Source organism: Vicugna pacos, chromosome 33 (genome assembly GCF_048564905.1).
Source record: "Vicugna pacos chromosome 33, VicPac4, whole genome shotgun sequence".
NCBI classification, from domain to species: domain Eukaryota; kingdom Metazoa; phylum Chordata; class Mammalia; order Artiodactyla; family Camelidae; genus Vicugna; species Vicugna pacos.
The window spans coordinates 20,265,976-20,283,229 of NC_133019.1; the positions used below are offsets into that span (position 1 = coordinate 20,265,976).

Sequence of the window (17,254 nt, forward strand, 5' to 3'; positions counted from 1 at the left end):
CTCCACCTCCTCCTCCGCCTCCACCTCCTCCTCCTCCGCCTCCACCTCCTCCTCCGCCTCCTCCTCCTCCTCCTCCGCCTCCTCCTCCTCCGCCTCCTCCTCCGCCTCCTCCTCCTCCGCCTCCTCCTCCTCCGCCTCCTCCTCCTCCGCCTCCGCCTCCGCCTCCTCCTCCTCCACCTCCTCCGCCTCCGCCTCCTCCGCCTCCGCCGCCTCCGCCTCCGCCTCCTCCTCCGCCTCCTCCACCTCCTCCTCCTCCACCTCCTCCTCCACCTCCTCCGCCTCCTCCTCCTCCGCCTCCTCCACCTCCTCCTCCTCCACCTCCTCCTCCACCTCCTCCTCCTCCTCCACCTCCTCCTCCACCTGCTCCACCTCCTCCTCCAACTGCTCCACCTCCTCCTCCAACTCCTCTGCCAACTCCTCCTCCTACAACTCCTCCTCCTCCAACTCCTCTGCCAACTCCTCCTCCACCTCCTCCACCTCCTCCTTCTCCAAGTCCTCTTCCAACTACTCCTCCACCTCCTCCACCTCCTCCTCCTCCATTACCTAGGACAGCAGTTTCCAAAGTATGATTGGAAGACTCCTCGGAGAGGTCCTAAAACCTTTTCAGAGAGCCTGGGAAATGAACACTATTTCATAATAAAACTAAGAGGTTATTTGTCCTTTCACTCCCATCTTCTTATAAGAATACAGTGGAACTTTCCAGAGGCTGAATGACGTGTGATCGTGTCATTGCTCTGAGGGCAATGCAATGCATATATACTGCAGTGCTTTTAACCTTTCTGTTTTAGTTTCTAATCAGATATATATATATATATATACACACACACACACACACACAGTCTTCCACAAAAGTTTTTTGAAGTCCTCAAAAATACTCAAGAGAATAAAGGGAAGGGAGAACAGGGACAGTTTTGAGGCCATGCATTATTCAAACCTCAGAAAATGATTATCTAACTTTATAGAGAACTTTTAGCAGAATTGTTAATAGAAAGAAAAGTGGACTGACATGAGTTTCATTTCTCACCTATTACAGGGGTGAGAACAAGCAACGTACAGCTGAATAAAGATCAGAACTGTTCATGAATAAACCTCAAAAGATACAATCCCCTTTAAGAGTTACCTAAAATAATTTACATTAGGATCAATTGTATTTTAATGGACAAATATAAATTCTAAGCATGATTCTCTTCACTGGGTGAGAAACTGGTTCTACTTTTTAAATATTATATAGAAAGACATTTTTGACACATGTAATTACTTGAGAGAGTGAAAGAGACTGAGACCCACAAATGTATAAATATGTGATGTTCAAACTGTTAGTTCTTTCTAGTAAATAAAGATGGGCAGGTAAACAAATTTACTTTTCAGACTATTTATAATATTTTACGTTATATCTTCATTATAGACAGGGACAAATACAAATGTAAAATTTCCTATCACTATTTCAGACATAATTCAACAATTTAAAATTGCTAATTCTATGTTACATGGATTTAAAAGCTTAAACAGAACAGTAATACACAAACATTTTGCTTTATAGCGAATTGACACATTATAAAGCAATGTCCAATGACAGGAAATACTATCAAAAAAAGAGTTGTGATAAAAAGACAAAAAAGAGTTGTAATTCATCAAAGTTATTTTAGGCATTACTCCAAAATTACTTATTATTCAAATGATATGATATTTTATGTTAGCAACATAATAGTTAAATTCAATCTAAAGGGCAGGAGAAAAATTTCAGGGGAAGGAAAGTAAATCTAAAATGCTTGAAAGCAAAATATCAAACATGCATGTAAGTGTCTTTTTATATTATTCATATAAGAATTTGCCAGTTCTCTGTATTCATCAAAACCGAGAATGTTTGAATTCACCAGAAGAGTACTAAAAACTTAAAGAAATGGTCTCTTTTAAAAAATCCTTTAGGAACTTATTTGGTTACTGCCACAATGGAAACAAAACAAATAGTAAAGCTCATCACATTCATTTGAACAATAATTTGAAGTAATCTCAGGTTTAAAAATATTTGGTTTCATTTGGAGCAAAATGGCAACAAGAACCATTTCTACAGCTCGGTTATCAACCTTCATCTGGGGAATATTTAGTTTAGGGGAACAAAAGATTTGAATAATAAAATGCTTCAAAAAGAAATTTCACAGTATACCGTATATATGTATTTACATGCAATACAATGTGCATGTGCAGCTGAATTGTAATAATTCTACCTAATAAAGCTGAAAAAGGAGGAAAAAAAAAGAAATTCCACACAGGGAACTATATTCACTATCTTGTAGTAGCTTACAGTGAAAAAGAATATGAAAATGAATATACGTATGTTCATGTATGACTGAAGCATTGTGCTGTACACCAGAAACTGACACAACATTGTAAACTGACTAGACTTCAATAAAAATAAATAAATAAATAAATAAATAAATAAATAAATAAATAAATAAATATTAAAAAAAAAGAAGTTCCATTTTCATGTAATTTCATGTATCACAAAAGACTAGATTAATGGCTAAAAAGTGTTCTTAGTTAAGTTCTTAGCTGTGTCTACTTTAATAAGGGTCATTTGCTTGGAAAATGAAAGTCAGTTGTGCTAAAACACTTATGTGAAGTGCTACCAAGTATACATTTCCTGTAAGAATGCCTGAGTTACTGGATTCCCTTCTGATAGACAGGGTCTTCCCTGAAAAAGTAATGGGAGGAGGCGGGGTGGCCCTAAAAGGTGAAGCTGTTTCTTGCATCTAGGAAGCTGACTGAACATCTGAGCTAAGGTAGTGCGCCTTGGCAGGGGGCTCTGAGGAGTCTCCCCACCTAAGGCTGCGCTACTGGGAGCAGAGTTATTACAAAGCCACCTGCCAAGTGCAGGAGACCAGAGCTAGGAAGGGTGGTTCCTGTGGGAGATGACAAGCTACAGATGTGGAACCTGCACGCTGCGTCAGCCCATCATCACTCATGGCCTATGCTCTCTGTTTGATCTCTCATCCTTGCTCTCAGTCTTTACTGCAAGCTTATTTGAACACTTCTGCCCTGTCTCAGGTCTGCTGCAAACAGAAAGAGCAGGGGCATTTGTCCATCTATTCATTCAAGGAGAAGCAGCTCTACCCACCAGGAGAAGATCTTTTAACTCAGGGTTATATATATATTTTCTATTAAGTACCTGAATTCACCTAAAATTTTGCCTTTACTATTAATTTGGTTAAGAAGCATTTAATAGAAACTCCATTTGAATAACATATGGACACTGCTACGTGAATAGAAAGTGACGTTAATCAGTTTTATCCCAGCCTGCATTTAAGTGATCATAAAATCCAGATTTCTTTTTCACAGTTTAAGACTCTAAGTAGAAACACAGATAATGGTCTCCTATATTTATAAATCAAAGCAATAAAACAATACAGCGATATATTACTCAAGTCTCTAAACCAGGGGTCAGCAAACTCCATCTATAAATGGCCAGAGAGTAAACATTTTAAGCTTGGGTGCCATACAGTCACTGCCCAACTGTTTAATTTTGCCATTGTAGTACAAAAACAGCCATAGACAACACACAAATGGATGTGTGGATATGTTCCTAAAACTTACTTACAAAAAAATGGGTGGCAAGCCAGATTTTACCCACAGGCCTTAGTTTGTTTACCCCAGCTCTAAACAACGTTATGAAATAGATAACAAAAGTATGAACACCCATTTGAAAGTTCAAGAAGTTAAACATAAACCACGGGCCAGCCTCTGAAACTACAAATTTGAATAAGGCAATGTTTCTCCCTTGAGAGATTGCATAGCGCAATAGTTAAGAGCCCTTTCTAGTACTGGAAGTGCTGGCCATAGCAATTAGACAAGAAAAAGAAATAAAAGGGATCCAAATTGGAGGAGAAGAGGTAAAAGTATCACTATGTGAAGATGACATGATACTACACACAGAAAACCTTAAAGACTCCAAGCAAAAACTACGATAGCTGATAAACGAATTCAACAAGGTAGCAGGATACAAGATTGACAAACAGAAATCTGCTGCATTTCTTTACATGAACAATAAAATATCAGAAAAGGAAATGTAAAAAACAATCCCTTTTAAAGTCACATCAGAGATTACTGGATTAAGGATGGCAGAGTAGAAGGACACCGAGCTCACCTCCTCCCACAAACACAACAAAATCACAACTAACTGCTGAACAACCATCAATAGCAAAGACGGGAACCTACCAAAAAGATCTTCTAGGCTAAAGACATAAAGAAGGAACCAGAACAGGACGGCAGGAGAGCGTGCACTCACAACATAATCAAATCCCACGCCCGCCAGGTGGGTGGCCCACGAACTGGAGAATAATTATGTTGCAGAAGTTCTCCCAGAGGAGTGAGGGTTCTGACCCCCATGCCAGGCTCCACAGCCTGGGTGTCCATCATCGGGAGGAGGAGTCCTTAGAGCATTTGCCTTTGATAGCTAGTGGGTTTTACCTGCAGGAGCTCCAAGGGACTAGGGGAAAACAGAGACTTCACTCTTAAAGGGGATATACAAAATCTCATGTGCACCAGGACCAAGAGCAAAAGCAGTAACTTCACAGAAGCCTGGTCCAGACCTACCTGCTGGTCTTGGAGGGACTTCTGGAGAGGTGACGGTGGCTGTGGCTCACCTTGGAGGCATAAAAGCTGGTGACAGACATGACAGGGAGAATTCACCTGCATGAAACTCCCCTCAAGGCTGACATCTTGCTTGGGTCATTAGCACCAAGACCTGGCTCCACCCAGCAGCCTGTAGGCGCCAATGCTGGTGTGCCTCAGGCCAAACAACTCACTGGGCGGGGACACAACGCACAGCAGACAGGCTGCCAAAAGACTTCCTGAGCCCATGGCTGCCTCCAGACATGCCCCTAGACAAAGCCCTACCCACCAGTGGGGTAGGATCCAGCTCCACACACTAGTGGACAGGCACAAGCTCCTCCTACCAGGAAGTCAGCACAAGCCTCTAAACCACCCTCACCTACCAGGAGGCAGGCACTAAAGGCAAGAGAACTATGGTCCTGCAGCCTGTGGAACCAGTCCACAAATGCAGGCCACATTCTACCTGGGGACCAGCAGGCCCTTAGCCCTTGGGTGATGAGAGTGCCGTGCACTGCTGGGATGCATAGAATGTCTCCTACGGAGGACCACTTCTCCAACACTGAATAATGCAACTCACCTACCACATATAAAAAACACAAATAGAAATTTAGACAAATGAGGCAGCAGAGGAATATGTTCCAGACAAAGGAAAAGATAAAAATCCCATAAGAAGCATTAAGTGATGTGGAGATAGGCAATCTACCTGAGAAAGAGTTCAGAGTAATAATTGCAAAGATGATCAGAGAACTTGGGAGGAGAATGGATGCACAGAGTGAGAATTTAGAAGTCTTTAGCAAAGAGTTAGAAAATATAAAGAACAACCAGAGTTGAAGAATACAATGACTGAAATGAAAAATACGCTGGAAGGAACCAGACTAAATGACGCAGAAGAACAGATCAATGAGCTAAAAGACAGAGTAGTGGAAATCACTGCCACAGAACAGAAAAAAATAAAAAGAATGAAAAGAAATGAGGACAGTTTAAGGGACCTCTGGGACAAATCAAGCACCCTAAAGTTTACAATATAGGGGTCTGAGGAGAAGAGAGGAAGGGCCTGAGAAAATATTTGAAGAGGTCACAGCTGAAATAGTCTGACTTGGGACAGGGAAGTCACCAAAGTCCAGGAAGCACAGAGTCCCATATAGGATTGCCCCTAAGAGGAACACACCTAGACATAATATAATTAAAATAACAAAAATTAAAGATAAAGAGAGGCTATTAACAGTAACAAGGGAAAGGCAACAAATAACATACAAGGAACTCCCATTAGACCATCAGCTGATTTTTCAGAAGAAGGTCGCAGGCCAGAAGGGAGTGGTGTGATATATTTAAAGTGATGAAAGGGGAAAACCTGTAACCAAGAATATTCTGCCCAGCAAGGCTCTCATTCAAATTTGACGGATAAATCAAAAGCTTTACAGACAAGCAAAAGCTAAAAGAATCCAGCACTACCAAACCAGCTTTACAACAAATGCAAAAGGAACTTTTCTAGGTGGAGAAGAAAAAGCCAAAACTTTAGAAACAGGAAAACTACAGAACGGAAAAACTCACTGGTAAAGGCAAACCTACAGTAAAGGTAGGAAACCATCCATGCACAAGCTGGGAGGAAGGTGAAGAGACAGAAAAGTAGTAAAATCATCTGTATCCACAACAGGCAGTTAAGGGATACACAAAACAAATGTAAAATACGGTATCAAAAACAGTAATCATGAGGGGAGGAGAGTATAAATGCAGGGTATTTAAATTTCATTTGAAATGAATAGGTCAGCAACTGAAAGCAAGCACATATATATGTGTCTATCCAGACTGCTGTACCAAAACCTCATGGTAACTGCAAACCAAAACTCTGTGATAGACATACATACACACACACAAAATGGAATCCAAGCATAACATTAAGGAGAGTCACCAAATCACAAGAGAAGAGAACAAAATAAGAAAAGGAAAAGATTTACAAAAACGAATTCAAGACAATTAGCAAAATGGCAGTAAGAACACACACAGCAGTAAGTGCCTTAAATGTAAATGGACTAAACCCTCCAACCAAAACATACAGACTGGCTGAATGGATACAGACAAGAACCATGTATTTGCTGCCTACAAGAGACTCATTTCAGATCTAGAGACACATACAGGCTGTAGGTGAGGGGATGGACAAGGGTATTCCAATCAAATGGAAATCAAAAGAAAGCTGGAGTAGCAATACCTATATTAGAAAAAGTAGACTTTACAGTAAAGACTGTCGTAAGAAATAAATAACAACAGTACATACTGATCAAGGGATCAGTCCAAGAAGAAGATACAGCAACTGTAAACATATATGCACCCAACATAGAAGCACTTCAATATATAAGGCAAATGTTAACAGACATAAAAGGAGAAATCAACAATAACACAGGAACTGTGGGAGACGTATCACTCCACTTACATCAGTGGACAGATCATGCAGACAGAAAACCAATAATGAAACACAGGCCTGAAACAGCACTTCAGACCAGATGGATTTAATGGATATTTATAGAGCATTCCATCTGAAGGCAGAATACACATTCTTCTCAAGTGCACATGAAACATTCTCCAGAATTGACCACAGGCTGGTCCACAAAGCAAGCTTCAGTAAATTTAAGAAAACTGAAATTGTATCAAGCAACTTTTCCAACCACAACACTATGAGATTAGAAACAAACCACAAGAAAAAAACTGCAAAAAACACAAACATGTGGAAGCTAAACAATATGCTACTAAACAACTAATGGATCACTGAGGACATCAAAGAGGAAATAAACACAATGCCTAGAGACAAATGAAAATGAAAACACAATGACCCAAAACCTACGGGATGCAGCAGAAGCAGTTCTAAGCGGGAAGCCTACAGCAATACAAACTTACCTTAAGAAATGAAAAAAAACCAACCAAACAAAAAACCTAACCTTACACCTAAAGCAACTAGAGAAAGAAGAACAAACAAAACCCAAAGTTAGTAGAAGGAAAGAAATCATAAAGATAAGAGCAGAAATAAACAAAATAGAGAGTAAAAAAATTAGAAAAGATCAATGAAACTAAAACCTGGGTCTTTAAAAAAATACATGAAATTGATAAACCTTTAGTTGACTCATCAAAAAGGGAGAGAGGGCCCCAATTAATAAAATCAGAAATGAAAAGGGAGAAGTTACAACTGACACCACAGAAATACAAAGAACCAAAGGAGGCTACTATGAGCAGGTATATGCAAATAAAATGGACAACCTAGAAGAAATAAACAAATTCTTAGAGAGGCAGGCCACACTGCCCAAGGCAATCTATAGATTTAATGTGATCCCCACCAAATTAGCCATCACATAGTTCACAGAACTAGAACAGATAATCCTAAAATTTATATGGTATCACAAAGACCCAGAATTGCCAAAGCAACGCTGAAGAACAAGAAAGAAGCTGGAGGAATAACCCTCCCAGACTTCAGACAGTACTACAGAACTACAGTCATCAAAACAGCAGGGTACTGGCATAAAAACAGACATATGGATCAATGAAACAGAACAGAGAGCCCAGAAATAAACCCACAGAACTACGGTCAATTAACCTTTGACAAAGGAGGCAAGAATATACAAAGGAGAAAAGATAGTCTTTTCAACAAGTGATGTTGGGAAAACTGGACAGCAGCATGTAAATCAATGAAGTTAGAACCCTCCCTCACACCAAACACAAAAATATACTCAAAATGGCTTAAAGACTTAAATACCAGACAGGACACTATAAACCTCCTAAAAGAAAACATAGGCAAAACATTCTCTGACATAATTCTTAGCAATTGTAAAAATAGATAAATATATATAGCACAGGGAACTATATTCAGTATCTTTCAATAACCTCTAATGAATATGAATGTATGTATGCATATGCATGACTGGGACATTATACTGTATACCAGAAACTGACACATTGTAACTGACTGTACTTCAATAAAAAATGAGACTTCTTTAATTTTAATGATTCATACTGAATTTAGTACTATTTAGTAGAGACAAATGAGTCATCTGCTTAAGTACCTACACACACAAAAATACCTGCTCCTTCACAAAAAACACAACAGGATACGTTAAAAAACTTACAGCTTCTATCGACATTTTTCAATACAAGGTTAAGGTAGGTAAACATTTTTTTCCCCAATTTTGTTACTGCCTTTTTGAATTCTAGAAAGGACAATGGAGCACTCCATCCTAAAAAGCATACATTTTCAGAAACAAATTTATAAAACATTTCGTATGAATAGTCCTAAAGGTTTATCTTTTTTTGTCTGAATTTTTTAACTTAAAATTCAGTATTTTAAGATAGTTTTATTCATGTGTCATAATACACTCTCAGATCATATAAGAATTTTAAGGATTTGCTTTGATAGCCACAATGGAATATTTATAACTGCCTATTATTCTTCTCACAGCTTTAATACACCATATATAAACCTTCACCTCTTCTAAAACTCTCCAAGTTACATGAATAAATAATCAGCATTAAGATCTTGGGTAATTTCCCACGGGGGCTATTGCTGAAGCAGAAACCAACTTCATCTTCTTTGATGTCTATTAAAAGTCGTAAATGGAAATCCCAGGTCAGTCTTTGACAAATGCTGTTTTTCCTATTGGCTTTCAACACAGTTAAACAATCTAAACTTGAGCCAAATATGAGAGCCCATGGAAATCACTTCTGATTCTTTCTCAGATTACAAAAGAAAACTGGCTTCATAGTTAATGTCTCACATGAATTTTCTAATGAAAAACGTACGTCCAATGTCAGAATCAGCAAGAAAAGCAGGCTTTACCAGTGAGTTCAGTGCCCGTATCTTACTCATCTTTGTGTCCCCGCCCCCCACGTCCAGAGCAGTACCTTGGCGAACACTAGCTGACCTCGGCAAAGAACGCAAGTGTGCTCAAGGACTAACCTTCAGAAGCATTTCTTCATGTTGGGGATTATCAGAATCATACGGTTCTCTGCGCAGTTTTTCCACGTCTGCAATAAGATTTCTGTACCCGACGATCTGCAGAAGGCAAGCCTGAAGAGAGATTCCCAACCTAAGGTGTTAAAAAATAGAAGAAACACACATGAGGAAGAACAAAACATATTCTTTGGCATTTGTTCACTTGATGCAAATACAATGGGGTTTTTCATAATTATATAATATTCAGGAAATTGCTCAAATAGATCTACCTAATAGGAGCACAATTTCTTACTAAAACTCCACATGGACAGTTGTGGAACTTGGCTAAAATTTACTTCTCATTCCAGCCTTTCCTTAATCCAAATGGAAACAATATGGATTAAAAACAATGAAAACCTGTGAATGACCAATAGGTACATGAAAATTGTTCAATATCACTAATTATCAGAGAAATGCAAATCAAAACCACAATGAGATATCACCTCATACCAGTCAGAATGGCCATCATTAGTCCACAAACGATAAATGCTGAAGACGGTGTGGAGAAAAGGGAACCCTCCTACACTGTTGGTGGGAATGTAGTTTGGTGTAGCCACTGTGGAAAACAGTATGGAGATTCCTCAAAAGACTCAAAATACACTTACCATATGATCCAGCAATCCCACTCCTGGGCATATATCCAGAGGGAACCTTAATTCAAAAAGACACCTGCACCCCAATGTTCACAGTAGCACTATTTACAATAGCCAAGACATGGAAACAACCTAAATGTCCATCAACAGATGACTGGATAAAGATGTGGGTGGTATATTTACACAATGGAATACTACTTGGTCATAAAAATGATAACATAATGCCATTTGCAGCAACATGGATGACCATGGAGAATGTCATTCTAAGTGAAGTAAGCCAGAAAGAGAAAGAAAAATGTCATATGTCACTCATATGTGGAATCTTAAAAAAAAAGACAAACGAACTGACATATAAAACAGAAATGGACTCACAGACATAGAATACAGACTTGTGGCAGCCGGGGGAAGGGCGTGGGAAGGGATAAACTGGGAGTTCGAGATTTGCAGATACTGACCAATACATATAAAATAAATAAACAAGTTTATACTGTATAGCACAGGGAAATATATTCAATATCTTGTAGTAGCTTATGGTGAAAAAGAATATGAAAATGAATATGTGTATATTCATGTATGACTGAAGCACTGTGCTGTACACCAGAAATTGACACAACATTGTAAACTGATTATACCTCAATTAAAAATTTAAACAAACAAACAAACAAAACAAGGGAGCTCTTTATGCAGGTGACTTGAAAGTAGATGTGGAAAACACAGGTGATCATGGGTTCTTAGGGATCACTGACCTCCCTTAGAGGGGTATATCACAAACACCTGAGAAGTGTGTGTATGTGTGTGTGCAGGAGAGACAGGGACAGAGACAGAGACACAGAGACAGACAGACAGAGAGAGAGAGACAGTAAAAGAGAAATAGTGAAATAACGCTTAGGGGTTTAGGGGTCAGAAAAACTTCAAAACAAGTAAAAACAACAAACACACCTCGGCTTGGGAGCGCCCCTGACAGCCAAGGCAATGAGAACTCACCACTTTACAAAATTTCCTTTTCCATTTGGACTGCTCTAGTTGTCTGAATGCTTTTTCTTTACTTTTCTTTTTTTGTTTGTTTGTTTGTTTGCAGGGGAGGTAATTAGGTTTACTTATTTTTGTTTTATGTATTTTTTAATGGAGGGACTGGGGATTGAACCCAGAACCTCATGCATGCTAAGCATGTGCTCTACCACTGAGCCATGCCTTCTCCTTGAATGCTTCTTATGCTGAAAGATAATAATAAGGGAAGCTGATTTTGTTTGTTACCAAGTGGTTCAAATGCTGTTCTCAGAGCAAATGTATTTCCCCTTTTCCCTGCCATGTCTATTGACTTTAAGACAGGAATTCTTCCTTCTAGTCCCATCTCCAGAGTTAAAAAACCCAGAAAAACCAAAAACCTCTCTTCCTTCGATTCCTTCTCATGGGACATGGTTTTCAGATGTTTTACTAACTTGCTCAGTCTTTTCTAAATGTACGGTTTGATTAACAGTCCCCTTAAAACATCACTGGAACAGAAAACAGTCTGGCAAGCGCGACATACAGAGGATCACTACTCCCTGTGATCTGAAAGCTGGTTTTCTCTCCTACAACATAGAATATAAAATAGGGTCTTTTTAAGCAGTCACATAACATGATGAGTTTACTAAACAGGTGGCTAAGTCATCACCAAGGTCTTTTTTTCCTACAAACTACCGTCACATAAATTATCCTTTTGTACTCATTCCATGGCATTTTTAAATCTAAAGGTAGTATTTCGTGTTTGTTTATTCCTGTTAAGTTCTTTACAGTTACTCACTTTTGTGGTTCAACAATAGCAATTTCATATAAATCAACCCAAGAGTTACTATCCAACATATTCCTACTCCTATTTCACTCACTAAATCAAAACATTTTTTGTTGGAGTGGTGGTCATCATGATCACAATGACAGTTTCCTCCTTTTGTTTGTGGGGGGGGATGAATGCATAGAGGTTAAGTCTAAAGTTGGGAGCAAAAGAAAATTCTTTTTTTCTTTTTTTTTTTCATTGAAATATATTCAGTTTACAAACCTGTATCAATTTCTGACATACAGCATAATGCTTCAGTCATACATATAAATACATTTATTCATTTTCATATTTTTTTCACTATAGGTTACTATAAGATATTGAATATAGTTCCCTGTGCTATACAGTAGGACATTGCTGTTTATTTATGTGATATATAGTTGTTAGTATCTGCAAATCTCAACCTCTCAATTTATCCCTTCATACTCCCTTCCTCTCCAGTAACCTTAAGTTTATTTTCTATGTCTGTGAGTCTGTTTCTGTTTTGTAAGTTCATTTGTCTTTTTTTTTTTAGATTCCACATATAAGTGATATCGTACAATACTCTTTCTCGTTCTGGCTTATTTCACTTAGAATGACATTCACCAGGGACATCCATGTTGTTTTGTTGCAAATGGCATTATTCTTTTTTATGGCTGAGTAGTATTCCATTGTGTAAATATACCACCTCTTCTTTATCTAGTCATCTGTCGATGGACATTTAGGTTGTTTCCATGTCTTGGCTATTGTATATAGTGCTGCTATGAACATTAGGGTGCAGATGTCTTTTTGAATTAGGTTCCCTCTGGATATACGCCCAGGAGTGAGATTGCTGGATCATATGATAAGTCTATTTTTAGTCTTTCAAGGAATCTCCATACTGTTTTCCACAGTGGCTGCACAAAGCTACATTCCCACCAACAGTGTAGGAGGGTTCCCTTTTCTCCACCCCTTCTCCAACATTTATGGTTTGTGGACTTTCTAACGATGGCCATTCTGACTGGTATGAGGTGATACCTCATTGTGGTTTTGATTTTCATTTCTCTGATAATTAGCAATACTGAGTATTTTTCATGGACCTACTAGCCATTTTTACGTCTTCACTGGAGAATTGCTTGTTTAGGTCTTCTGCCCATTTTTGGATTGGGTTTTTTGTTGTTGTTGTTGTTGTTGTTATTAAGTTGTATGATCTATCTATATATTCTGGAAATTAAGCTCTTGTCAGTCTCATCGTTTGCAAATATTTTCTCCCATTCCGTAGTTTGTCTTTTTGTTTTGCTTATGGTTTCCTTAGTTGTGCAAAAGCTTGTAAGTTTAATTAGGTCCCATTTGCTTATTTTTGCTTTTATTTCAGGGGCAATAGAAAATTATAAGTTTTAGGATGGTATACTTACTCCAAACATAGAGGGCAGTGTCCAATAACCCAGGATTCTACACTTAACCAAAACTGGGCATTCAGTGAAATGGCCCTTATAATTACTTGTTACCACAGCACCAAAAAACTAAGTCGGATATTTAAATTTAGGAAAAGGGCACAGTGGCACTCATCACCCAGAAATCCAACACAGGACTGAGAAAAGAGTTAATTTTGAGGGAAAGAAAAGAGTGGGAGAAATAAAAAAGAAGAGAACAAGGGAGCCAATTCAATTTTACTGCAGTAATTCTTACCACCACCACGCTGCACTTGGAAAAATGTGATTAAAACAAAGTGTGAGTAGAAATTATGGCTTGATAAATTACAAAGCATTTCCCCCAGTCCTCTCTATTTCTTGATTTTTTTTCCAGAAAATTATTTAATTTTTCAAAAAGTCACATTTTGTAAGTGTTAATCTCGGGGGCGGGGGAAGCACTAAAATCTACACTGAGATGTAAAAACACAATCCACTACCTATAAGGGTTTTTTTTTTTTCTCCCTAAAGGAAATCAAAAGAACAGATGGTAAGGAAATGCTTCTGAATGAAATACATAGCTTTTATAAAAAAGACAGGAAAGATTCTATTTAATCTAACTCAATCTGTAAATATGATTATAGGTCTAATATATCCCTCATGCTTAGTTGTAATCTTAAATCTTTGGTTCAACTTAATTTAAAATGAATCGCATTCTTACCACCTTCCCTGAGAAATAAAATATATGTCAGAAGGTTTCAAAAAGACATTTACTGTATAATGAAATCACATTTAGTGGCTGAATAAGGAAAAGGCAGCTAATTAGCTGAAGCATCTGCAGAAGAATGATACGGAGACCATGTGGAAATGGATGGTTCTGTGATGAGCCTCAATTAGCTGGTACCTGGAATCCCTCCAAGAGATAGATGTACGTAAAGTGCACTCTGAAATTCCCTTCGACTGTAGCTCCCTGTCCTCGGCAATTAAAAGCTTTTCTCAGCTATAACATCCAACATTCTCGAATGTGCACATCTAAAAGACAGTTTGATTGTTACCAACCTAAACCGTCTCTGAATATTTCTGCACGTGGAATTTATTCTACCTAATATCCTTAGCCTAAAATTTTACAGAAAAATTCCTGTACCCAGTGGAAAATATAAAGCTAATTTTAAATGTCATGTCCACTGCCAAGAGCAATTTAATACTTCCAAGATGACTAAATTACAAAGTTCTAAAGTCTTCATATAAAAACCCTCTCTCCCTCCCACACATGCCTGTCTTCTTGACAAGCAGGTAGAAACTGTCTCCAAGATTATCAGCTTGCCATGAACTGAAGGAATATTCTTTATGAGACAGAATCAGCTCAGGCACATTTACAATTTGAACATTTACTGTTAATGTAAAACACAGGCACCCCTATGGAGTGACTATTGACAAATGGGCGCCCTTTATTTCATCTCCTGCTGTCAGGTCCTCCATCATTTCCTACATTCACTGCATCTCAGAAGCATGAGGATAAATCACAACAGAATTACAACACTGCTATCTACAAAGATGAAAAAGGCACTTTTTTCTTCACTTTCCATCTGAAAGTCAAATATTGCAGATGACTGGGGTGGGGAAAAGAAAGAGTATTTAAGAGCCTATTTAGCGAGAGAGTATTTAGAAATACTAAACATATGGCCATGTGACTCATTTTATATTTACTTACTGTGGATTTACGTCGGGGTTAATTTTTTTCAGTTCCATGATGTCTTCTATGGTTTTCTCGATAGCGTCGGAGTGAACGCTCACTGAAGTCTGCAACAGCTGGAAAACAAGTTTCAGTCGGTTCCCTGGCCGTGAACGCTGGTGTCTTAAGTGGAGTCTATTTAAATAGGGGCTTCAAGTATTTGTTTAAAGCTTCTAAAGGAAGACAGCAAACTAAAAGCAAAAACTGATTTCGTATTTGAATTCTAGTAAATTTGATATTTTCAAAATGGGGGTAGTGCAATTTTCCTGATTAAGGTTATTAACATAAAACAAAAATAAATCAGTTTCTTTTTAACCATCCTCATCTATTTCAAGATACATATACTGAAATACATTGTATTTTCTTTTTCTCACTCAACATACATGGTTTCCTTTGTTAATGGGCATTATGTCTTTGATTGTTTGAAGTACACAGGCAATACAGTCTTAAGGATGCCAAAATTAAATTAAATACTCAAGAATCTTGAAAAAACAGATTATTTTTCTCTCAAATGGATGCTTACCTATGTACTATAAATGGTAGCATAGTGGCTTCTTTGATTTTCTTGGAAAACCTTGAGTATAAAGTTAAATGATTTGGATATTGAGGAAAAATACCAGAGTTAATACTATTCTTATTTTCAAGGAATTTAGTTTATGATTTGGAAAAAGGTATAAAAACGGATTATTTCCACAATGAAATCATACCTGCATCATAAATCTGCCTAGAAATTCATGAGTAACTGCTCTCATGTAAAAAGGACAGTGGCTTGTGAGAGGAAACCAATTCTTTCTTCTCAGTTTGTATTAATATTCATAGCCAAAGATATGTTTTTGTTTCTTAAAATGTTTACCTTTTGAGATGAAGGTAAGCCTCCATGTAAAAAAGCTGCTGAAAAATACAGAAACAATTTTACTTACCTTACTTTTTGAATCCCTCAGTGATGTCTCTGTAAAAGAGATAATAAATCAAGCCATTCAAAAATTATCTTTTGCAAGTGGTTTGTAATTACTATACTGAAATATAACACCGCATCCGCAATCCCAGAGAGCCCACATTGTGTTTATTTCTTTGTCTCGTGCTTACCGATTTTCATGGTTCTGGAGGCCCCAGGCTTGGTACTGTAACAGATCCGCTGCAGTTCACATCTCCCAGTCAGCTTTCTCATTACAAATTTCAGGCAGCGCCACAAAAATTTACAGTAAAAATACAGGCACACCTGGATCAACATTCTGCCAAAAACAAAAGACAGGTGCCTTCCAACAGAACTCTGGAAAAGAACCGAGAGCAGCCACCACCAGCAAGGAAAGAAGCCCAGGAAGAAAAGCAGCCGTTAGCCTTCTGGGTTCACAAGCACATTTCCTTTTTCTACTCCCACATGGTTTTACTTGAGGCCGCTACAAAGCCCATCGCGGGGAGGAGCCCAGGGTCGGGAAGGGCGCACACTGCCCGCGAGCCCCAGAACGCCCCATTCTAGTAAGTCCGGTGTTCCAACAAACTAGGGGTGAAGCATGGGGGCCTTTTCCCCCTGCTTTTGCCTAAAAACATTTTGAAGGCAAATCAGTACCTTGGGAACAGAATCCTTGTGCGTTAGAAGTCGCGTCGGCCCCAGACCCGGGGAAAGGACGCGCTACGGCTGCTCCCACCCTCTGCCTCCACGATCGGCCTCGGCTCGCCCCAGTTCGCTGCCGGCCGCTCCTTATCCCTAGTGCCCCGTTTTCCGCCTCCGTTTTATCTCTTCCTTTGCTCCCATGCTTTCCCCCTTTCCCCTGTTTTCCCTTAGGCACTGCTGTCCTCTTTGAGAACTGGGTTTTGTGGCCACTTGTCTCCTCTGTTGACCAATCCCAACACTTCTTGGATGGGCCAGAAGCTTCCTCGTGAGTTCACTCAACAAGCAGGCTGGCCTTTAGGCCCCCAGCATCCTCCGATTTAAACCTTCCCCAAACTCTCCCTCTTAGCAAGTTTGTTCTTGGCTCCCAAAAGTTTTCTTTATTGCGCATCCTAACTCACTCCTTAACAATCACACACCACTCGTGCACTTATTCACAGCGTCTCTGGTACACATGAATCTGTGTTTTATGCCAACTTTCAGTTTTTAATACGTGAGTGTGTACTACTTCGTGGTACTGTTCAGAGTCTCAAAACGACTCAGGCTACAGAAAAGAACTT

The 17,254-nt window shown here is 38.8% G+C and overlaps 1 protein-coding gene across 6 annotated transcripts in view; it reads right to left on the bottom strand.

The window, feature by feature from the left end:
- The window catches only part of ELMOD1 (ELMO domain containing 1), a 75,599-nt gene that overhangs the window by 19,840 nt on the left and 38,505 nt on the right, over window positions 1-17,254 (bottom strand). For 3 of the 6 annotated variants that reach the window (XM_072953936.1, XM_015250897.3, XM_072953932.1), the window contains 4 exons: window positions 16,172-16,317; window positions 16,006-16,034; window positions 15,065-15,162; window positions 9,545-9,674 (listed from right to left, as the gene is read on the bottom strand). In XM_072953936.1, coding sequence (XP_072810037.1) covers window positions 9,545-9,674; window positions 15,065-15,162; window positions 16,006-16,034; window positions 16,172-16,316 — 402 coding nt within the window. In that variant the 5' untranslated portion in view covers window position 16,317. Of the gene's footprint in view, window positions 1-9,544; window positions 9,675-15,064; window positions 15,163-16,005; window positions 16,035-16,171; window positions 16,356-17,254 lie in introns of all 6 variants that reach the window. The other 3 variants (XM_072953935.1, XM_072953933.1, XM_072953934.1) reach the window with 1 other exon arrangement.